The sequence below is a fragment of the Perca fluviatilis genome, chromosome 22 (assembly GCF_010015445.1).
Source record: "Perca fluviatilis chromosome 22, GENO_Pfluv_1.0, whole genome shotgun sequence".
NCBI classification, from domain to species: Eukaryota; Metazoa; Chordata; class Actinopteri; order Perciformes; family Percidae; genus Perca; species Perca fluviatilis.
In genome coordinates, this window is record NC_053133.1 from 12,141,358 (window position 1) to 12,166,460 (window position 25,103).

General features: G+C 42.8%; 1 protein-coding gene across 3 annotated transcripts in view; it reads left to right on the forward strand.

Moving 5' to 3' along the window:
• The window catches only part of zfhx4 (zinc finger homeobox 4), an 86,765-nt gene that overhangs the window by 10,969 nt on the left and 50,693 nt on the right, over positions 1–25,103 (forward strand). For all 3 annotated transcript variants that reach the window (XM_039789690.1, XM_039789689.1, XM_039789692.1), the window contains exons 2-5: positions 13,385–15,920; positions 16,425–16,643; positions 17,260–17,554; positions 19,208–19,749. In XM_039789690.1, coding sequence (XP_039645624.1) covers positions 13,431–15,920; positions 16,425–16,643; positions 17,260–17,554; positions 19,208–19,749 — 3,546 coding nt within the window. In that variant the 5' untranslated portion in view covers positions 13,385–13,430. The remainder of the gene's footprint in view (positions 1–13,384; positions 15,921–16,424; positions 16,644–17,259; positions 17,555–19,207; positions 19,750–25,103) is intronic.

Below are 25,103 nucleotides of genomic sequence, written 5' to 3' on the forward strand. Positions count from 1 at the left end.
GTGCACCACTGTTGAGCATGACGTGGTTTCGGGGCTCTGTTATGGGAAGGGGGCATGTTATCTGTAGGAAATGTAATTTTTGTCCTCATTGAAATCGTTCATTATTGAGCGCGGTTATCTAAATGTTTTTGTTGCTGTTGGTCCTGCGCCAGTCAGGATTGCGTTACCCTCTCTCTCTCTCTCTCTCTCTCTCTCTCTCTCTCTCTCTCTCTCTCTCTCTCATGTCTCTCTCTCTCTCATGTCTCTCTCTCTCTCATGTCTCTGTCTGTCTCTCTCCCATCTCGCCAGGCCTTCATCAGTCTCTTAAGGGAAAATAGAAAGGGGGATTTTTTCTCTTCCCTCCGTTCTCAGGCTCTCCTGCCTATTTTGCATCAGCCATCTCATACAGGATATTAGCCATGGAAAAACATGGGTCTGGGTATTTCATTTAGAATAATATGTTTATTCTTTTCATTTCAAAGTGGAGGGGGGATTTCACAGGGTGGGGAAAGAACAATCGGAGCCGTGTGTTCGAGACTGTTTCTGTTTGATCTGAGGTCCTGTGGGCCCTGGGGGTGGCTAATATTCTCAGGTTTAGGTCAAATAAAATAGGCTGTTGAAAAAATGAGGCCTCTCTCTTTCTCTTGTATTGTCTCACTGATTTGCTTTCTCTCTGTCTAATGTTCTCTGTTGCTTTCTGTCTCATCTTTCATTTGCATCTCTGGATGTTCTTTCTTTCCTGTGGCATGGCAGTCAGGTACGGAGGAGAATTAACCGCAAACAGTGATTGGGCTATTTGAATGCAACGAGAAACTCCCTTCTCACTGACATTTCTAACCTTTTACTTTATTGTACATAATATAACTATACTTATTTTATTTCTGTAAATCGGTGTACACTTGATGCTGCAGGTCACTTTCCATTGCTTGTCGTCTATACTCCTTAATACAGTCACTATGAAGGACACTTGTTCAACCCTTCACGTCCATGGGAGTGCCTCAAAGTCCTCATTCTAGATATTCGACACAAAACATTCAGCAAGATTTTGTTTTTAGGAAGGTTTATCCCTCTTGTACTTACCAACAAAATAATGCACAATACGAAAGGTTATATGCCACATTTTTAGCGATTGCTCTCAGAAGTATTTTCAATTGCTTTAAAAGCTGGCAATGTAAAAACAAAACCAGAATAGAAAATATGCTACTACCTCGTCCAAAGAGAAGTTAAAAAGAGACAAGCTCTGAATTAAGACGGAAGTAGATGAATGACTAAGTTTCTCCAGGTTTGAGAAAAGATACACCACAATAGCACAAGACGTCTCATGACAAATGATACATTCTCCCTCCTTGTTGGCCAAAGACAAAGGCGGGGATTGAAGAGGCAGAGAGCCCAGTCACAGGACAAATGCACATTAATAGACAAGGAAAACTGGAAAAATAAGGAGAGAGTAATACTATATATCAGTGGAAATAATAAAAAAACTGTATAGATGAGATAATGATAGGATATTATGTGAATTAAATCTACCTTAGTTTCTCTTTGTTATCAGTTATATGTGTGTCGGCATGTGCACGTGCCCATGTATGCATGTATTTCTCATATGCAACATGATTGGCATGTGGTATTCCTGAAGGCAATAACATGTAGATATCAAGGCCATTGGCAGGGTTTGTCAGGGAATAAGTGACTAATTAATTATGCATGACTTGTGGGCTTAAACAAACAGTGTAATGAGAGATGAGACCAATTTACCAACGAATTTAGCCCTAGTTGCATGGAGACCTTCTCAGTTATTCTATTAATAATAATAGCAATAATAACTTGACTCTGTTAACAGCATGGAAACTTTAATACAATTTCAAATTTATTTTTTCAAAAGGTCCTAAATGCCCACACACATGGTCACACTATGAGTTCTTTTCTAGACCATTTTGTAACTACAGGGATAGATGAAAAGTATTAGAAGAATCAGATTTCCCTTTTCCAATGTACAGTAGGTCTCAGTCTGATCTAATACAGGCAAGCAAGCATGTGTCTCCACAACTCCCCCGAGAAGACTCCAGCCAACACTCTCTCAAACCCTGCCTCTTTTATTTCTGGCCTGGCACCAGCCATGGAATAATCTTAAATTATTTGCTTTTAAAAAGAGGAAAAAAAATAAGACTCCTTTTTTTTCTGTGACAGTAAAGAAGAAGAGCAGAGCAGGCGCAGGAATGTTCTTGTATATGAAATTGTAGGTATTAACAGGGCCGGTTTTGTCAGCAGTTTCACTGATGTATCAGCTCTCTGCCCCTAGACTAAATAAAGAGGGGAGTTTTGCGGTGTTTCATCCCAGTTTAGATGAGCAGATATAGGAAGGCTTTGGAGGAATTGTTAAAAAAGCAAAGTATGGCTGAAGAATGGACCTCTTCCTTAACACAATACCCTAAACAAGTGTCAAGATGTGGTGATGGATGGTCCGGTGTTCTTTTTGGCTTGTCAGAGACGCTCATCCTTTTTTGTAATATTGTAAAAGTAGCAGGAGAGATTTTATTAAAACACCAGAGCACAGTGATCGCTTGCCCTTTTCAGTATATATGTCTAATTAAAAAAAATAAGATATGCACTGTATCCATTTGAATGTGCCTTAGCTTTGCTGTAAGCATAATCTGTGCGTGTTTGAGAGAGCCCAAAAAAAAAAAAAAAAAAAAAAAGGAGAGATATTGCTGACTCTGGTCTTCAGCTGCCTTGTCATTGACCTCCACGCTCCCCTGGTTGTCACATTAAGGGCAATGTAACACACATACACACACATACAGAGAAAAAAGAGAAAGACAGCCAAAGAAAGATAGCTTTATTTTTTGTTGATTATTTAACAGGAAGTACACCGACACAGTGAGACGTTTTTCGGTCTTACATGTTAGATTTCAACATGTTATTGTGTCACTTATATCTAATAGCGGTTATTTCCTGAAGCGAACGGCGGGGTAATGGGTCCATTTAATCTCGGTTCCCTCTCAGCGGGCTGGCCCTGGATTTGCGTGACATGGTGTTTATTTGATAAAGGAATATTATGGTGCTAATCTAAAACCACGCTAATTACATCTGACAGTTGTTTGTTTGTAGTGAAATCCAATTAAAATGTACACTTTTCAACTCAATTGCTCATCCCCCCCCAGCCGCCCCCCTCCCCTCTCCATTCTCTTTCTTCCCTCCCACGGTAACCAGAAAAAGAGCCTATGATGGCATAAATAACAACTGTGCTTTCCTTGTGGTTTTTGTGAGAAGAGGGCAAACTCACAACAGCTGTCAGAAAAAGGGGGTTTGTTTAAAAAGCAAATGGCTTTGGTCTAAAGTTCATTTGGAGACCTCTCTAATTAAATAGAGAGCCAAAAGCTTAAGTTAATTAGTAATTCCCTGGGTCCAGAAATTAGACCTGTCACGAGTATTCGAGCTCTTGGAAAGCTAAAAGGTATGTGTGCATTTTTGTTTTGTGTGTTTTTTTTTTTTCCCCACAAAATCACTTATGTCTGCTCCCATCTATGTATACAAGTGTGCCTAAATGTGTGTTCATCTCTGCTTTTTTTCTTATGCAAGGCGCACACATTTTTCCTGTTGAAAATGCTCATGACATTAATAGTCTTTTTGTGGCGTGTCAGAGAAGTACTTCGGAGATGTTTAAGTGAGGGGCACATAACTTGTGGCGTCAGTCAGGATACCTGCCCTATGATTATGTTTATGAAGATAATAACAGGGCTAGGGTCCCGCCGAGTACCGTCTTTAGAAAACAGTGTGGGGGTTTGAACTTTAACTTTATTGTTACCCCTGGAAAAGAACTGCAAGTTTCGGTCGCCATGTCAGAGAAATATCTGTACAATTAGCAAGGTGTCTCAGTGTCCTGTATAACTGTTAAATGGAAAAGCAGATGTTCTCTTCTCCTCTGTCCTCCTCTCTTGTATTTGACAGTGTTACTGGACAGATAAGCACAGGTAAAGCAAACATAAATCAGCTGACTTTAACACAATGGCGAGAGAGAATGTCCTTGCCTGTTTAGACCACAATAGAGTAATAACTGGCATTTGAGACAGCCAGCAACCACACTGCTGTGGTACAATGCATTAAAGAATATGTACTTTCCTCTCATAGCTGTTCTGCCGGCATGTTTCTTGGTCACTTGATACAGATAGATCTTTCACCAAATAGGGCAACATTTGTGACATTTTTTTTCCTGTCCTAAAAAGGAATGCATTTAGGCAACAAGTAGCCAGAGTCCCTGCATTAGTTTGTAATAATAGGTTCCAAAATATCAGCAGGACTTACTGCTCTTGCAAAATTGATTTCAGTGCTGGAAAAGTACTTCATGCTTTTAATTTCTGACTGCTGTGCCTGTGATGAGTATTTTAAGAATACATTGTACTACTTTTGAGGCTTAGAATAAGTACACATACAAGTTGTTTTACAAGTGTCACAGTTATCATAGCTTAAAATAAGCAGAGAATTGGAGGCTCATGGTAGTTGATACAGTATAACCAGCCGTTTATATTTGCCAGGTGGATATGAAATGCCTGCGTCAGAGACTGCTCTCTGTGTCTGTCTGTGAGTGTGTGCTATCCTTGACTGACGTGGACAATGTTTGCCTAACCTCTTCTGCGCTGCACTACCACGGCCTTGTCAATTTAAGTGTGTGTGTGTGTGTGTGTGTGTGTGTGTGTGTGTGTGTGTGTGTGTGTGTGTGTGTGTGTGTGTGTGTGTGTGTGTGTGTGTGTGTGTGTGTGTGTGTGTGTGTGTGTGTGTGTGTGTGTGTGTGTGTGTGCGCGCGCCAGCAATGGTAGCTTTCATTTTTCATGATCCCAGCAGTATTTTTTCTAAACAAACCTGCTGAGAGGCAGAGTGAGAGAAAGAGAGGGGTCTGAATCAACACAAATGAGTGATATTTGTTATTTTCTTCCTGTGGTGATGTATAATTGTGTGCATCTACACACTTTTTTAGAGACCAGATTTTTTTTTGTCTTTGTATTAAGCAGGATTATTAATTTCTCTTGGCAAATAATCCCACCCTGCCACCCCCTTCGATTTGCTATGGCATTGCAAAGAGTAAGTGTGTGTCTGTGTGTGCATGGTCTCATGCTTTTGCCTCATCCAAAGGATAAGGCTGTGATTTATGTAACAGCTAAGCCCTTTCATATTGTGTATGTTGTACCTTACACGAGCATGATGAGCAGGCTAGATTAATATTTATTTAGCACAGGCAAATCAAGGATTACGCAGTCATCATTTTAGCACTAATCCATGTCTCTGGTGAGATGCAGAGACAAAGAGAGGCAGATTACTAAACACATAATGCCACAAAACCACAATTAGTTGGTGACTTGCTTTCCTCAACTGTGCAGAAGTAGAGATGGACACTAGGTGTACAATCATGTGCACCTCTCCCCGACTTTTAACTCCTCTTTCTCACCCTCCTTCTCTCTTCAAAAGAATCCCTCATTGAAATTTAGCAGTGGTTTGTCTGATTCACCCATCTGACGTAAATGTGTCTCATGATCTTTCCACTGTCCGAACACACACACACACACACACACACACACACACACACACACACACACACACACACACATGCAAGAGCAATGAATACTTCTTTCTTAGCTCCAACCACGTGGGAGAGGGACAGTTTGCTTATACTCTGTGAGTCTTTGGGTGTGTGTGTGTGTGTGTGTGTGTGTGTGTGTTACGAGTTACTTGGGAGTCTGTAAATAAAATTACATTCTTTGCTAATTGAGTTAAACTGCTTTGCTGGAGATGTGGCAAAAAAAGATGAAAGCTCCCTGTGTATGTTTTGTGTTTGCATGTTGCGAGTCTGCGTGTGTGTGTGTGTGTGTGTGTGTGTGTGTGTGTGTGTGTGTGTGTGTGTGTGTGAATTTGAGTGTGTATGGTCGTAATCAAGTTAGCTCTTAGCACTCTGAGGTGGTAACCAACAGGGATGTGGATGTTGTGTGTGTGTATCACTGTTAGCTAGTTCTGTCCTCAAGCTTCAGTGTATGCAAAGTGTCAAATGTAGCCTTGCAAAACATAATCAAGAGCTGGAGTTGGAATAAAAAAAGTAGGGTGTGAGTGCATTTGTCTGTGAGCGTGTTGTCTGTAGGGGGGGCACCCCTCACATGGGGAGTAACAACACGGAACAGCAAAGACGCCAAAAAGAGCATTGGAGAGCTGTTGCAGTGTAGTGAGGGGTGATTTGGGAGGACAGGGGGGTGTGGGTCCAAACCAGATGTGAGGGCGATTGAGAGAAAATGAAAAGAAGAGAGATAAATAAATAAAAAGAATGGACAGACAAGTCGTGCTGCGATAGAGAAAGACAGGGAGAAGCCCAGAGAGAGAGAATGGCATCCTCAGTTCCCCTTTGCCCTCCTTCCTCTCTCTCACCCGGCCATTGAATGTTAATGGCTTTTCTGCCTCAACCCCCCACCCCCCTCACCCCCCAACACGCACACACATGTACACACACACCAAGACCCCCCCCACCCTCAAATCCCTCCCCATGGACACTGGTGCTTTGTTTGTGGCAGTGCTTCTATTCTTTCAAACTTAATTACCTTCTTGCCTTTTGTGGCGTCAGGGGCTGGAAGTTTTGCTCTGTGGCAGTGGAGGTCGTCACACATTCTTTGGCGGTGCATTCCCTTAATCTGGGGGGTGGAGGTGGAGGGGGTAAAGAGAGCGAGGGGAAGAGTCAAGAGAGTGGAGCTTCTACCAGCATGCGCTTCTAAGGTGGTTATAGTACACCCCTGTGCACGTGTACGCACGCATGCACGGTCATAATAGTCAGGGCATAGGCTGCCCTTTGTTTGTGCGGTTCATTTCCAATCAACCCTAATTAACTAGAGAGTGTTTCCAGATTGCCGGCAAAAGAAAAATCCCCACTTTTTTTTTCACTCCCCTCGGTCTTTGCTGTTTTGAGTTCGAGGAAGGGGAGTAAAAAAGAAAAGAAAAATGGAGGCATTAGCTATGTAGATTGGCTTTGCCTTTGATGCTGGAAAAAAATCTTTAGCAAGAGCAGTAAGTGGTGACTGCGACCCAGCAGTGTCTGACTGTTTATTTTCATGTTTCAGTTTGAATTTAGTTTGAAATATTGCCTCCTCACAGACTTGTGCATATATTTAGACTGGACTGTGTAAGCCCAAAGTCCATTTGTAAAAAATGTTAAAGCCAGTCAAAGTTGTCTTTAATCCATTAAACTTTGCCTCCATAAAACTGTACAAGCAGCAGATAAACACTGACATTAACCTAGGATACACATCCAAAATATTATAATGAAAAACTGCTTAACAGAAATAAATTGAAGTGGGCTCTAAACTCAATAGGATGTCCTAGAGTCTTTGAGGTGGTTGCCTCTAAGCAATGACTGGAGGACATGACAGATGTTTTCACCTGATCCTGGTTGAAGTTAGGATAGGGGCTGGTGTAATCTGATCCTAAATCAGATTTTGGGACCCATCCGTGGCTCGAGTGATATGATTCTCTTGTTGCTCTGAGAAGGAAGAAAAGACAAACATGGGTTCGCTATTTGTTCTCACCTGGTCAACAGGTTTGTTTTTGCATACTTGACTATTTTTTTGTGTCCAATGACGCTCTCATCTCACGTGTTGCCGATTATATCCAAGGTCACCCAGATATGTTTTTGTCTAACAATGAAATATCAGGCAAGGACCTGAGGGCAGTTGGGTGTATGTTACCTGAGCAACCAATGAGACCAATTTACTTGTCATCAACCTGAGGAATAGAAACTGCATACCTACTCTAGCAAAAGAAAAAAGGCCACTTCCGTCCTTTACATTTCTCCTCATTATCCTGGTTCCCCCTCCTCCTCTAAGCCTTTCTCTCCATTCTTTTTCCTCCTTTCACATTCCGAGATCATTGCTCATGTAGGCATAATTTAGAATTTTGATTTACGAAAAGGCTTCTTTTTTTTTTTTTGCCGGGTAGGTAATTTGTCGAACAAGATTCCTGTGCTAAATGGAGTGGGGCTTGCTTTAGGTGTCTGGGCCGCGCCTTGCAATAATGATAAGGTGTCTTTTGGTAATGAAGGCCTTTGCTCACAAGAGAGACACAGGGAAGAGGACAGGCGGACAGAAAAGGGTGTGGGGGGCATCGGGGAGATCTACTGCATCTAGGGTCTAATATTACACCTCCAGGCAACAAACAAGGGCTGCATGCAAGCCCTTTGTGAGATTAAGAAGTAAAGAAGAGAAGAAAAAAAAACTTGGTCACGCAAAAGCCCTCCCCCTCTCATCCTTTTGCAATTTTCTCCCTCTGTCCTTCCTTTTAAGACTTTAAACAGAGAGCATTAGGCCCTCGTCTGTGATTGTGTGCATGTGTGCATATGTGTTTGTGCACGCATGCATCAGCGCTCTTTGATGGCAGCCCAAGCTCCTCTCGCATTGTGAGGAAGGAGATAATTCCCCTCCTCCTTCATCCACTTCGTTTTTCATCCCTACGTTTCTGCATGGCAACAAATAAACAGGTCTAATTAGACCAGAGTAGGTCTATTCATGGCACTGACAGTGGGAGATGGATGCAGGGGCTTTCACAGTGCCCTTCGCCTTTGTCTTTGGCTAACACTCGGTGACATTTTGATAGAATATTTGGTGTTAGACTGAGGGGCCACATGCCGAGAGAGGGATGACCTTCTAGGAGACCTTAAGGAATGGACACATAGCCGCAGTCTCACGCTGTCTTCTGACTTTGTTGTCTGACTTTACAAGCTTTCATGGGTCACCTTAAAGATTCAGACTGGATTTACTTTCACCAGTTATTAGCTGTGCTCACATATGTATCCAAACATTTTGACAAGCAGAGGGTGAACAATTTTTTTCTTTTAGAGCACATCCCAAAGCACAGATCTGCCTAATTCCAGTGTTTACAGATCTTATAAATATTCGCAGCGGTATTAACAGCGCTGTCTGCCCTTGCATTAAGATATCGGACAGTTAGTGATGAAGAATTTGAACCTAACAGATCCCCGTGTAAACAAAGAAGGCAGTGTGGCGACACTGAAATTACAGGTTTGGCATTTAACAGGCTGCTTCTCGGGCTAATGCCTGATAGTCTGACAGGAGGACAAAAGCAGGAGGAGACCCTGACTTTACCAGGAGTTCAGTATCTCAGGTCTGCACTGTGGACACTTCATGTATTATCAGCACATTTATTACAACTTTAACAAGCTTCTAATTGACATGGGCCCCAACAAATGCAGGGTTGGCCTTTGTGGTAGCTTTTGTAAAATACAGGCTCCAACTTCTATCTAAACCGGAAGTGCTTGAATATCCAGAGTCAGAGACAAGAGAAAAGTTGGGGGGAAAAAAGAAAAAAAAGAAGAAATTCCCTGCTTTAGACTGCCTCTCTGTCTCTCAGGGAACTACTGAAAAGCAGATGGAGGAATAGAGGAGAGAGGAGGGGAGGGGGGAGAAAAACAATAGGCCAAAGAGTCTTTTAGCCCCTTTTCTCCCATCAGAACTAGCAGTGTCCAAACCAGGCATTCCTGCGCTATTATTTGCCTCTTACTGGATCTGATCTGCCACTTTAATTACCTTAGTGTATGTGTGTGTGTTTGTGTGAGCTTGTGTCCGTGTGCACGCGTGTGAAAGCAAGGGGCCATGCTTGATTAAAAAACAGAGGTATAGGAGCGGCTCAGGCCATTGCTTTTGTTCTTCTGTTAAAACTGTTTCTGCAGTGTGGAAAAACCTGAGCTTCATTGTTAGTTTCTCCCTCTCTCTCTCTCTCTCTCTATGTATCTGTCTATCTATTGCTCTCTTTCACTTGAAAATAGTCTGGTTGGTTAGCAAAGCGAATTAAGCCAGTGGGGGGGGGGGGGAGAGAGAGAGAGAGAGGTTTCTTAGCTAGCAGTAACATTATCTGCCTTAAAAGAAACACGAGTGGGCACTACTGCTGTGAAAAGTGCGAATCCTGGAGAATGGAGCATAACAAGAGGAAGCAAGGCAGATAACCTTTGCATCTATTTATTCTTGAAACAAATTGTCAGGTAATCAGCTTTTATAGAGCTGATTACAAGTTATTGTATTGATCGGTGCAAGTCCAAAGATTTTCGGCATCCTAAGTGTTTCTTTCAGCTCAGAAAGGTAGAAGAGGAAAATATATTCACTTGATAGCGAGACCAGACATTTAATCACTTCTCTGTCCAACTATGCTAAATGAACTCATGCTGAATGGATCAGAATGTCTTCAAACTCTTGCACATAGGCCACACTGCACCACGTTGCTCTTTCATAAGAGAGGATGGGCTAAGTTACGAGCTTACCAGGCATCTGATCTTGTGAAAGCAGAATACAGCTCCACTTTAGAGTCCCCACTAAAGGGTCAATTATTAAGAGACACTGATATCAAACTTAAGCATTATTCACATAGTTTGTCAGTGCTCTGTTGGTGGCACAATGAATATTGAATGTTCAATTAGAACCAGAGATAACAAAATAATGGACAGTTGCATTATTGTTGGCAGGCAGCACACATGTAAACAGCTGCTAACCTGTTAGCATTAGGGGTGATATGTCAGTGCCAAGTGCTTTACATTGACTTATCCATAAGACATAATTCCATACTTAGGGTGTTAGGAGATGCATAATTCATAAACCAGTGTTTTATGTCCGAGCTACAATTCAAAGGGGTTGCTCCCCAATGAAATAAGCAGTGAAATGACACCACTGACAAGTAGTAAATCCTGTCGCATTAGCTCTCAAACCCACTGCTTCTGAACAGATTTACCCTCAATCACATTAAAGACAAACCTTGGTAAGAGGGACACTGGTGGAAAAAAATGAAATATCTATATGTTTGACGGAAGGAAGAAGCCCAGTATGTTGTTTTGACTCTAAGGTAAGCGTATTGGATGATTTATGGTAAAAAGCTGACTGAGCTTTAATTTAAGTGGATTTGGAAAAGTCTTTATTATATATATACGTTTCCCCTACTTACCTCTTCTGTCATACTGGGAGCACAGCTTTATCTGAAATTGAGAAATTTGTGGTGAAATTGTGAAAGCTTGTTTAGAACGCAGAGCTAATTGCTGCTAATTTCTTTGCAATTACAAGTGTGAGTTAACACGTAGACAGGTGTGTTTGTGTATAGGGGTGTAGAAAACCATAGTTGTAATGTTAAGGATCTGTGCCTTGGGCTCAAAAATTACTTTGCTAAAAAAAAATCATATCAGATAAAGTGTAATGTTGAATCTTGATCTAACAGTTGGGTGGAGTGAAGATAGTTATTGGTAGGCTATTGGCCACATAAATGTACATTGTATACACACTTAAGTGAAATAAACTTTTTGGCAGACAAGTTTGCACTTCATGCTTGTAGAAATGTGACAAATTAGCAATGTTTGCTCTAGAACTATGCTTTACCCTTCCTGACTGTACATACCTATGCTTAGGAGCCGACTTTTTCATGTACATGTCACACGTCTACGTCTCAGATAAGCACTGAAATTCATTTTTGGCTCCTTGTGATTTTTTTCTTTAATCTCACAAATAGAGAGACAGAAACTGAGTGAGACACAGATAGAGAAAACATAATTCCTCCCTTTTAATCTATCACTAGTCCCCATGGAATCATCTCTGGGATATGTCAGATTTGACCTGATTATAGCGCATGCACACACATGCACCCACATGCACCCACAAACATACTCACACACATGTTTGATTTCATTCCTCACGCTTTTACTGTCCCTCCCACTGGCTTTGTTTAGCAGTGGATTGTTGCAGATTAATCCTCTAATTGCTTTGTAGCTTTGTAGTGAGAGAGAGGGAGTGAAGAAAAAGAGAGGGAGAATTAAGCAGCAGGTGGATTGGGTTAAAGGTTAACATGGCTCTTTAAAGCTTTCTTTTAATGCCAGCTCATTTACACGCAAGCATCCGAAAGGCGCTGGTACAGTATCAAGTGAAAAAACACTGGCACGCACAACTAGTTCATTTGTTGCATTTAGTTGAGCAAGAAAGCAGTTTCTTCTAAGCAGCAATGAAGCTTCAGTTCTCAAGCTTTTGGTCTGCTTTTTCTTCCCTAATGGCTTTATCTCCGTTGTTTTCTTCTTGTTCTCTTTAGGTGGTGGGAAATTATGCCTATGATTACAAAATGAAATGACTGTGGGGTGCTGTGTGTGTTTGTAGGCTTAGGAGGCTTTTTTGTACATTGTGTGCGTGCATTTGTGTGCCTTTGCTTTTGCATTTGTGGCTTGTTGTGAAAAGCCAAGAGATTGAAGTAGTGAGGGGTTGAGAGATGGGCAGCCGCCCAGGATTGATAACATCTCACTGGTATTCCAAACATCATTCCTCATGGAAGCTCGCTCTCTCTCTTTCTCTCTCTCTCTCTCTTTCTCTCTCTCTCTCTCTCTCTCTCTCTCTATATATATATATATATATATCTATCTCTATCTCTTTCCTCTATAGCTCCTATGAAAAGATATTTGAAATGTTATGAATGTAAATATTATTTAATTTCCTAATTTATTCCTGCATCTGCACCCTTTTTTCAACATGCAGTGTTCTACCTTTTCTTAGCTGCATGACAGTATACAGTTTGATACTTTCCTTGTCTACACGGAGTCTAAGTCATACGTTCATGGCATTAATAGGTTAATAGGTGCTGCGTAATTAGCAACTCCTGACTGGTAAGAACATTCCAAGACTGATTTAGCCAATGATTGAATACTCCTCTAACTCCAATCTGCTCTTCCTCTAAAAGGAAGACATAACTGTTCTGCATATAAGTTATTAGATACACTTGATTGATTAATGTTACCTATGTGTGTTAGTTAATTTTCCACAACTTGAGCTAGTACTAGCTTGACATAATATTTTTTTTAACATAGCATTAGCACACGCAGGACACAACAGAAGCGAAACTGCTTCCCGTGTTGCACAGTGGTTTGTCGATCAAAGAATCTATTTACTAGGCAATTGGGTTATTCTTATAAAAGCCCCCATAGACAGCTGTCGTGGGAGCTGCTTCATTCATTTATACCTAATTTCCCCTGTTTCCAAGCTCTGGTCCCTTGGGTCAATAAGTGACAATACTTTTGTTCAAGTATTTTTTTTCTGTGGTTGTAGCAAGCAATCTCCGTCTGCCAGTTATAAGACAAAGATGCAAGCGGGAGCAGTTAATATTGGATTTCTGTACTTTTCAAAAGTTGTCATGGTGCTAGCTACTAAACACTGTTCTTATTTTTGGTAGGTGGTAGGATATACAGAGGTAGATAACTTTTGTTTCTAATTTGAACTTACTTTCACCCTACATTTTACTTAGAACTAATTGTGTTGTTGCAAGCCTCATTTGGATGAGTTAACCGTAGTTTAGAATTTGCCAACAATACATGCTGTTAAACGCCATTTACTAAATCTCTTTTTTCCCCCCAACTCAGGTCCCTGTTAGGCTGGATGAGATGAGATCCCTATGTAGTGGTCGTCATGGCAACTTGTGACTCTCCCCCTATGGTGTCATCACGGCAGCAGGAACATGGTGGCCAGAGGCTGGACGCTGCTGCTGAGGACAACTCCGTCGTCGCCATGGAGACCAGTCTCGCCAACAGCAACAACGCCAACAACAACAACCAATCGTCGCCTGCTGCCATTGGAGAGCCAGAGAATGGCCTTGGAGAGCCCGCTTTAAGCCCGCTAAGGTCTACTGCTACCCCCACCAATGTCAGTGCAACCATCGACCCTGTAATGGAACAGAGTCGGAGAGAAAGCTTTACTAACGGTAACAAAGGGAGTGTTACCGGGACTTTACCAGGAGGAGGAGCAGCTTTGGGTTCGGACTGTTCTGCCCCTGCCACATCTCCTGTGGCACCGGCAAAGGAGATCCCGTGCAACGAATGTTCGAGTTCCTTCTCCAGTTTACAAAAATACATGGAGCACCACTGCCCCAACGCCCGCCTGCCTACCACTGGAGGTCACGAGGAGGGTGAGGAGATTGAAGGGATGGTAGGAGAGGAGAGTGAAGATGAAGGAGAGCGTGAGGTGGGTGTTGCAGAAATGGGGGAAATGAACAGCGAGATGGAGATGGAAGAGGATAGTGATGTGGAGAACCTGAGTGGCGAGATCATCTACCAGCCCGATGGCTCTGCCTTCATCCTGGAGGATGCCAAAGAGCAGTGTGGCAACCAGGGGGGGCTCTCTGGGCCTCTCCAATTCAGGGGCCTGCTGTCCCCCCAGACCTTCCCCAATGCCCAGGTCAGCAGTGGCCAGAGTGGCCTGAGCCCAGGGGGGGAGCGGTTGGAGCAGCCCGCTGCACCCATGTCCTTCTACCCCCAGATCATCAACACCTTCCACATCGCCTCATCCCTGGGGAATAACCCCCTAGTGGCCGACCACCCCTCCTTCCCAAATACCTCAGCTGGAGGGCTGGCGGGCACTCGTCCCATGTTGCACAGTTTCCGTGTCTATGACCTCCGCCACAAGAATGACAAAGACTATCTGAAGGCGGATGGTGCAGCCAAAAACTCCTGTGTGTCCAAAGATGTCCCCAACAATGTGGACTTGTCCAAGTTTGAGGGCTGCGTGGCCGATGGACGGCGGAAGCCTGTGCTGATGTGTTTCCTGTGCAAACTGTCTTTTGGCTACAGCCGTTCCTTCGTGACACATGCTGTCCATGACCACCGTATGACCCTGAATGATCAGGAGCAGAAGCTGCTAAGCAACAAGCACGTCTCTGCCATCATCCAGGGCATCGGCAAGGACAAAGAACCTCTTATAAGCTTTCTGGAACCAAAAAACCCCACCAACTCTGTGCTACCCCACTTTCCCACACCTGCCAACTTCCTAGGGCCAGACACGGGGCTCCGCGGCTTGTGGAATGCTTTCCACAGTAGTGGGGAGAGTACCGATTCCCTTCAGGCAGGTTTTGCCTTCCTGAAGGGCAGTGCCAGCAGCTCCTCCAATGACCAAACCCCCAGAACCCAAACCATGCCAAAGGCTGAGACCAACCCAAACCTCGGGGGAGGGGCTGGTGCCCAGAGAACCCCCAGCGGGAGTTCTGCTGCTGCTGCCATTGGCGGCAACTTGGAAGGTCAGAACTCTAATAGTGACTGCAAGGGCCACGTTAGGGACACATGCACTTTGCAACCCAATGGGCCGGACCTGAGCCAGTACCCGCATGTCAAGCGGGAGCCTGGTGCAGTTGGAGGAGAAAGTCCAGAGCAGGATGAGGATGCTTACTCCAATGGTGGTGGAGTAGAAATGGAGGCAGATGAGGAGGAGGAACAGGCCATGAACATGGCAATGACTGGACAGCGTGCCGACAGCACCAGTAGCAAAGATTTCCCTCTCTTAAACCAAAGTATTTCCCCCCTTTCCAACAGTGTGCTAAAGTTTAACAATGACATCAAAGGTCCTGCATCCACCTCCTCCTCCTCCCTGCCTGTGTGTGAGAAGCTAGAGATGGAGAAGAGCCGCCTGTCCACTGCCCTGGCAGCTGCCAGAGAGCGGGAGAGCAGCAATGACTCAACCAGTGAAGCCCTGACAGGACGGGATGAGTCGCCCTCCTCCCACCCCCTTGACATGATGATGTTGCGCAGAGATGATGAGAGTCCTGGACCTCTGTATCAACACACAGGAAATCCCAGTACGCCTGGAACTCCCGGCACACCTGGTACCCCTGGTCCAGGTGAAGGTTCCCCAGGTAGTGGGGTGGAGTGCCCCAAGTGTGACACGGTCTTGGGATCCTCACGGTCTCTGGGTGGGCATATGACGATGATGCATTCACGTAACTCCTGCAAGACTCTGAAGTGTCCCAAGTGTAACTGGCACTACAAGTACCAGCAGACGCTGGACGCCCACATGAAGGAGAAACATCCCGAGTCTGGTGGATCTTGTGTGTACTGCCGCACAGGACAGCCTCACCCTCGTTTAGCCAGAGGCGAAAGCTATACGTGTGGATACAAGCCTTTCCGCTGTGAGGTCTGTCCATCTAATTTTTCATCTCTATGGACTTTTTTTCTGTCTTTTTTTATCTTTCTGAAATGTTCTTGTTTTTATTGTGTTGGGTTTCATAAGTCAACTTTTATCCTTAATTTAACCAAAACAAATCTCTGGGTTTGTTGTACATATGTTAATAAAAAAGTATATTAGCATCTTGGCAATATAGATAATGCAATTTGCTTTTCAGGACAATTTTGGGGCACAGGCATCTGACCATTTATGGCAACCTGTACAGTTGTACATCTTTACTCAATTGAAAATCCAGTGTCAGAAGAGAGGAAGGAGGGAGTTAAATGTGTTTGTCTTTCTCTTTTAATTCAACAACACCTATCACAGCTTTAAAGGTTAAAGTAATTACATCATAAGACTGACTGAAGAAAATCTGAATTTTAATACGTAATCATTAATCATATATCAGCTGTTTTTTGTTATAAATGTGCATAGTGTATATCACACATCACTGTATTAATTCTTCCCTTGTAGGTATGCAACTACTCAACCACCACCAAAGGCAACCTAAGCATCCACATGCAGTCGGACAAGCATCTGAACAACGTACAAACACTCCAGAACGGTGGCAGTGAGGCACAATACAACCATACCCATAACCATGCCAACCCTGTGCCCAGTGCCAGCCTTGGTGGAGGCTGCGGTGCACCCTCGCCATCCAAGCCTAAACAGAAGCCCACTTGGCGCTGTGAGGTAATGAAACAACAGTGTCATTGTAGCACTGTGGTAGCTACATACCAATTTGCTTGTTTCAATGTTTAAACAATGAGTCAGTTATTTCCCTGTGCGTCACTATGTCTATTATTTTTCGTGGCCACATCATCTGACCTCTGGTCATTATAAGACTGAATTTGAAACACCCCAACATTTATACACTTACAAACGACATATACATATACACTCTATTCTCACGCACCATTCTCTCTGCCTCTTACCACATCATTATAACTGTTGTATGCTGTATGTTATTGTTTTTAGTGTCTGTCACTGTATATACATAAGTATATGTAATTGTCTGTGTATTATGTGTCATTTACCTTGTATGCTTTCACTAATAAAAATACAAAAAATTATTGAATTCCACATACATTATAGCATTATCTCCCGAGTTTTGTAGAAACCATAAGAAATTCCTCATCATGACAAAATTATGTTGTTGCTTCAATTGTTGTCAATGCCCATTTTGAACAATATATAAAATGAATTACATAATGAATTATAATTTAATTTTAAATGTGATGATGAAAAAGAAACTAGCAGAGTCAGATGCCCTAAAAAAGTGTAATTTATCTGGCCTTGCTTCCAACAGGTGTGTGACTATGAGACCAACGTGGCGCGGAACTTGCGCATCCATATGACCAGCGAGAAACACATGCACAACATGATGCTGCTGCAGCAGAACATGAAGCAGATCCAACACAGCCTCCATCTGGGCCTGGCTCCAGCTGAGGCAGAGCTTTACCAGTACTACCTGGCTCAAAACATGGGCCTGGCAGGTGTAAAACTGGAGAGCCCAGCCGGCAGCAGCGGCCCAGATGCTCAGATGATGATTAACCCGTTCCAGCTAGATCCTGCAACCGTGGCTGCTCTTGGATCGGGTCTAGGTGAGTAATACTAGAATTGAAATTAAACATAAGTTTTACCCACTGGTCAATTAAAAAGCATAAAAAGGCATTTCTGCTCCTTTTTCATATATTCACCCTCAAGCTTGTTTTTCGGTTTCTTCTGCGCATCCTTCACTTGGTCAGTTTTATGTTTTGTCTCATATATCTGATGCCATCTGGGTATGTTTTTTTTTTTATCTCTGTGCCTTTCCTTTGTTGCTCTTCATTTTTTCTTCCTGACCTCTCACCTTCTCTTTTTCTGCTCCGATCCTTTTTACCTTGCCCCCCCTTGCACCCTCTTCTCTTTTTATTCCCTCTTATCTCTGCTCTCATATTGTCCCTCTGTCATTGTCTTCCTTCTTTGACCCCTCTCACTGATTAAAAAATGATTATGAGACGCCACATGAGAATTATTCTTAATCTTTCATTTGTAATTTTCTTAAGTCAGCTTAATCCCCCCACCCCCAATACACACCCCACCCCACCTTCGCTTACTCTAGAGAGGACTCACACACGTACACACACATGCACACACATACACACTCACACAGCAGGAAGCGGATTCCCGTAGGAGTGAGAGAGATTTAACAATAACCCTGCAGTGTTACACACCCACTCCCTCCTCTAGTGTGGAGGTCACAGCCCAGCCAGCAGATGTACTCTCAGTGAATTTCACTGATAACCCGCAGCTCCCCATAGTGAGCACAGCTGTACATAGGTTTAGATGGTGTGAGCAGGATATTTATATATTCAAATACTCACACAATGGAATAAAATGGAGGATGAATATTCATGCATACAATTTAGAGATATACACATTCTAAATGTCGGCTCACATTTTGGATCCAGTGCTATTCTAGAAAAACAGCACACACATACATAAAAACACACATTTAGTCATCCACTAATTAGGGGAATTGTACTTTAACTGTAAAGAAAAAAAAACAACGATTCAGATGATGTGTTCTGAGATTCTATCTGAAAAAAAGACATGATGAGCTTTGGTATGGCATGTATAGAGAGACAATGAAGGGATCAAATGAAAGAGTTAATTACATTTCTATGAATGGCAGATCTCCTTTTTTTGTCCCTGGGTGGGCGGGCAGAAGAAAGAGAAAAACGTGTACAATGAATTGATCAGATTTTTAAATCTCTGCGTGGATATAAGAAATGCTCGGAGCCCTAAAACCGTTGTCCCACCCTTGCTGAGAGCAGTAATTAAAGCTACCTGATGAGCGAGTTAGCAAGTTGAAAAGGATGATTGTAATTGATCCTGATTCAATCCTATTAGGGTTTTTTATAGACAAGACTTTGTAAGGAGCCCTAGTCCTCTGTGAGGCTTTATTTTATCAAATCCTTTTGTGTGAGAGAAACCTGCATGGAGCACTCACTTTTCTCTTCACACTTAATTTCATTAAAAGAGCCTTTTCTATTTCTCTCTATCCTTTATCCCTCCCTATGCATGCCAGCCTTTCATTTTCATTCGAGCTTTGTCTTTCTGTCACACCTCTTTGTTTTTATATACCATTCGTCCTTCTGTGCATACTGCCAGCCTTTAATATGATGTAATCCTTATGAAAGCGTTACCTTTTGAACACCTTTCTGTCTTTCTATCTGCTGTCTAACCTGCATTCTCACTCATTTTCTCCACAGTGAATAGTGACCTATCAGCGGAGCTTCGTCTTGCCAGTGGTCAACTAATGGCGGACGACCTATCCCTGGTGTCCTCCGGTGGAATGGGGGGTATGTCCTCATCAGACCCCTCCCTCTCGTCCTTGTCGCCACCTATCAACGACCCCTCGCTGCGCCTCTACCAGTGCGCCGTGTGCAACTGCTACTCCACGGACAACCTGGAGGCTCTCAACGTCCACGTCAATGCCGAGCGCTCTTTGCCCGAAGAGGAGTGGCGCTGCGTGGTTGGCGACGTCTACCAGTGCAAGCTCTGCAGCTACAACACGCAGCTGAAGGCCAACTTTCAGCTGCACTGTAAGACAGACAAGCACATGCAGAAGCACCAGCTGGTGGCCCACATCAAGGAGGGAGGCAAAGCCAACCAGTGGAGATTAAAGTGTGTGGCCATTGGCAACCCTGTGCACCTCAAGTGCAACGCCTGTGACTACTACAGCAACAGCGTGGATAAACTGAGACTACATGCCACCAACCAGAGGCATGAGGCTGCCATCCGCCTCTACAAGGTAAAAACACATTTTTGTTTTTGCAGGACACTGACTTTATAATGTTTAACATACAGCACAATAATAGCATTCTTACTGGTATACATCTGAGGGGAACACCACTCATTTTAAGATCAGATTGAGAAAAAAGCACACGTGTTTTTGTTTATAAAGACTGTGCCCTATCCTCTTAGCTGTAGTGTCACATGAATATAAAGTTCCCATGAGAATGGAATGACCGAGATGGAAAAGGTCACTGTTAGAGCACCCAGGATGATTTCCATTGGATATGGGTATATGTCCTGCTTATGACCAGCTGGCACTAATGTTACTAATAATTATACACAAGTCACGTCCGATCAGCGAGTTTCAAATGTTTCAAAGTTTTGATTATCTTTAGCTGTCTTTTCAGCTTGTTTTTTCCAGCTGTAAATAATTCTGGAATAATTCAAGAATTTATTTTCATGATAAGGATGTAGAGGCATATTAACAACTTAGTTTTGAACGATGACACAAAGAAAGTAGACCACATTCTATACATGGTAGTCTTTCTATATGATCCCTACGTGATGCACAGATACACGCATTTTGAACTTAAAGAAACAAATTACAAAAAAGCTACGTAATATTTTTTATTTTTTAATTATGGTAAAAAATGGCTTCAGATTTTGCAATGAAGGGATACATATGTGTAAGGGTGTTTAATACATTTGATAATTAAGGTTTCCAGAAACACACACTGTTTTTGTGTTTGTTCGCATGATCATTTATGTACACATCCACATAGCTCTCCTGGAGACAAACACTCCCTGTTCTTTGGAATCTTTTTTTTTGCTTGGGATTATTTGGTCGGGACTTGTCATAAGGTAACCACCGTCAGAGCAGTGAACTCACACAGAAGTCACTTACTTTACTAATTAAACTCTTTACTCTCTGAGCAATAAATAGTTCCTGCAAAAAAAAAATTCCAACACGACCAATATCTGGCATCTTTCTCCGCTCCAATATATTTCAGGTGATTTAGTTTGTCAGACGTCTCCTTCAGCTTAATAGGATGCTGTTACATTTCCGAGGCCTTGACCTACAGCACAGGATCAAGTGCATTACATTAATGAGGATTTCTTTACTACTGTACGCAACATTTGGCAGTGAAAGGTGTTTGTGTGTGTGTGTGTGTGTGTGTGTGTGTGTGTGTGTGTGTGTGTGTGTGTGTGTGTGTGTGTGTGTGTGTGTGTGTGTGTGTGTGTGTGTGTGTGTGTGTGTGTGTGTGTGTGTGTGTGTGTGTGTGTGTGTTGTGCCTATAGAGACAACTGTAGTAAGAGGATAAAAAGATAAGATTCAATTGATGTTTTTGTTTTTAAGTAGAATATAAAACTACAATTGTATTACTTATCTACCCACTTTTGTATTATAATAAGAAGACCTCGTCACAATAATATTATAATAATATTAAATAATTTACTCTTTATTTTTATTCTTTTTAAAGCTGTAAAAGTTTTGCGGTATTCAGCAAAAAAAAGATGAGACAAAGTGACACACAGCAAAGTTTTGAATCTGCAACATTAACATTTATGAAAGAAGTCTCCACTGACCCACATACTTTAGTCACTCCTTTTAATCATTTTTGTGAAAGGGGACCTGATTTTGAAGGAATTGCATCTATTTCAAAATCTGTGTCCGATTTCTACTTACAGCTCCAAGGCTTGAGTGGATTAAGCACATTGGCATTCTTAGGGTTATTTAAAACAGTCGTAGTTGACTTAAACAGGATGTACGTATTGACACAGGATTGGCAATTGGCAAAGGCTACACTTGGCATGGGATGAGGTGGGGATGTCTTATCCTCAGGGATTGTACACTAATTGCATTGAAATATTTAAAATGTATAAATTCAAAGTATAAAACAAAAGTGCTCCTTGCACATTAGCCTACATATAGCTAAACTATAGGATCAGCTTAATTAGCCCACACTAATCAGGATCTCCTTACTACCAGAGGAAGACTTTAGCATAGGTGTGCGTCTTTGTGTAGGCATGCATGCCTGGATTTTTAGAGTGTTGAGACACCTTTGGCAGCTGTTTAAGTTGATTTAAAATGAGGCAAAAGCCAGATAGGTTACCTAGGTTACAATGAACACTGGCAGCTATGTAATCATGCAAAGAAAGCTATTTATATCAGTTGTGATTAAATGTACAAACCCAAGAAGCACAATCAACAGTACAGACATAAAACAAAGAGGCTTGTCTGAACATTTTCCTAACATATTTTGCTTTCCAAGAAACTTAAGTAAAGCACGGGAGTATGCTTTTAGGCACACACAACCACCAGTTTAGCCAAAGCAAGTGAGGATCATCCCATTGCCCCCTCCGTGCACCCATACACCCCTGTACCTCATCTACCCACCCACCTACCCCACAGGCCTCAACAAATCTGTTCCACAGATGACGCTTTTAATGCCTCTGGCAGAAATCCCACTATTTTACCCTTGGACATGTGGTAGTAAAGCAAAGAGAGAGGGAGAGAAAGCATAGAGCAGCCGAGCAAGGCAGAGGGAAAAAAATAATTTCTTTATTTGACCAGAAAAACACCTCTCCTTTTATGTATTGGCAGAGGTGAAAAGCACATGGGGATGGAGGTAGCTTGGCCGGGCGCATAAAAGATCCGAGTGTTGACGACTTTACCATCTGTTTTTTTGGAAACACAGAATATCTTTATGGCATGGGAAACCATTTGAAGATACAAACAAAAAGCATATTCAGGAGATTTTATGGCTGCTTTGTAGCAGCAATGGAGTACTTCTAAGGGGAATTGAGAGTTTGAAAGTGTTTTTTTCCAGACTTTGAAACTGCAAGAGGGAAATGACATTAGCAGCACATGGACATCAAGTCATCTGGTGTCCCGGGCACAGCAGGTGGCGCAGGAAGTCATACGCCTTATATGGAAAAAGCGGAGGTCTATGCCTCGCTGCTCATTGGGGAGGAAATGTAGGAAATCTGATTGGTTACTGTTTGTTTTCAGTGAGAATACTACCGCACAGGGTGTTTTTCCACATTATTTCTCATGATACAGAATTTAGTTGGAAATTCAAAGTGTGTATAGAACCTCACTTCACTATTATCACAGCTGTCAAGTGCACATCTTTATCCCCTAGAAACATTGTGAATGACAAAATGGAAGATGTTTTAACATAGCGTTTGTACGCTAGCAGCCTGTGAGGTAAGTTCAGCATTAAATGTTGCCGTAGCATAGCGTGTCCATAGCTGGCCTGGTTCGTGTTTGCCTTAGCGTTGAATATGATGATGTATGGCTTCGTTATGATTTTTAATAACAAACAGTGGACTTAATGCACCTGGAGACAGGAGTAAATCTGTCAGTGCCATTCACAAGTGCTGTAGGGCTAGGTAGGGGTTTAGTTTGTAGTGAGCATGTGTGTTTGTGTGTCCACAGGGCTTCAGAGGTTCTGTGCTTGCCCTTGGGTCATTAGGAGTTGAGAATGTTCATGGTCAATGTGGCATGGTCAAGGACCACACACACACACACACACACACACACACACACACACACACACACACACACACACACACACACACTGTGTCTCATAGGCCATGGCACCTGTTTCTCAGATGGCTGTCCGAATAAATCAAACTGTCCTCAGCCACCACCACCCCACCCCTGTCTGTCTGTCCAGCTTTCCATCATAAGTCAAGCGAAAATGGACGTCTGGGGTCCACTGCACATTTCCATATCTCTGTTTTTATTTTCATTATTTTTCCCCTCCTTCTCTTCCCTCTCTTGATCTCCTTTGAACTCTTATAAAATGCTCAACTTTCTATGACAGAGATGGAGGGAGAGAGGGAGTAGAAAGAACATTAAGATAAAGCACTTTGCTAGTGGGAAATACAGAGAATGGGAACAGAGATACAAGGTGTCTCTTTCCCTCTGTCTCTTTCTCTGTCTCAAACTCGTTCACTCCCTCTGTCTAACCCACTCTCTTTGTTTTGTCTCTGACTCTCTTTCTCCCATTCTCTCTCTCTCTTTTCTATCTCTCCCCTGGGGAGCCGCAGATAGGCCATCTCATTACCCATGATCCTCTTGGCAACACCATGGCCGGGAAACAAGGGGTGGAGGGAATTAAACGGGGGAGGAGGGAGGGATGGAAGGAAAAGAAGGAGAAGACGAAAGGGGGCTGGATTTTTAGATGCATCAAAAGAGTCTCCCCCCTTTGTCATTTTCATCATCTCCTTTGTATTTTTCTTTTCTTATTTATTTCTTTTTTTTTTTCTTTCAATCTCCAAACTCTGCCTCCCCCACCACCTCCCTCACATTTTATATTCTTCCATCTCCCTCAGATGGAGATGGCTGTGCTTATGCTTCTGTGATATTAAGTCTACTGCTGTGCCTTGGCTATTAGCAAGGGTCAACCCTGCCCACACTCATTTGAAAATCAAATGGCCCTATATATATGCAGCCCAAATTATTGGACTGTCATTTGGACTTGTGTGATGGGGAAATGGACAGGAGATTGACTCCCATAGATTTGCATAAAAACCCATTGTGCCGGTCCCCGGAATAGAAAAAAAGACTGGATCTATTTCAAATGCATGGCACCATTTATGACACTGCTCACTCACATAAATGCATATGTGCATACAGAGGTATGGTATTACATACATTCATCGAGACACACTCACCAATACAGTAACACTCACATACAATTGTAGTCTTGGTTATCAAGTTACTGTTTTCCACTTGAGCCCATGTCCGCTTGTTCCAGACACAGGCGCTTGATCAGTGCATCCTTGTCTCGCACTTGCCAACAGACTTAAAGAGTTTGTCTTTAAAGCTGAATTTTTGCACACTTCACGCCAGCTGCTACGTGACTGCAAGATATAGATTTTTTTTCATGTTTTGTCATGGAGACTGATAATGCAGCCTGCCGTCGAGAGGTCAGCGCTGTAAACCTGAGCAGATGAATGAGTTAATGTCAGTGTTTTTGCCAGAAAGGTCTGTCTGTCTCACTTTTCGTCGTTCACTTCTACAAGTTGTTCTTTTGCTCAGTCTCACTCTCTCGCTCTCTCTCTCTCTCACTTTCTCGCTCTCTTTCTCTCTCTCTCTCCCTCTCGCTCTGTCTCTCTCTGCGAGGCAAAGAGACGCCAGTTAGTAGATTATTCAAATCGTCTCCTCTTTCACCTGCATGGAGATTACAATGGAAATCTTTCAGAGGTCCGGGGGGTGGTGAAGTGGGGGATGGAGGGTGGCGGCTAATTAAAGCATAAAAGCAGGTGTGTGTGTGTGTGTGTGTGTGTGTGTGTGTGTGTCTGTCTGTCTGTCTGTCTGTCTGTCTGTCTGTCTGTCTGTCTGTGTTTGTGTGTACG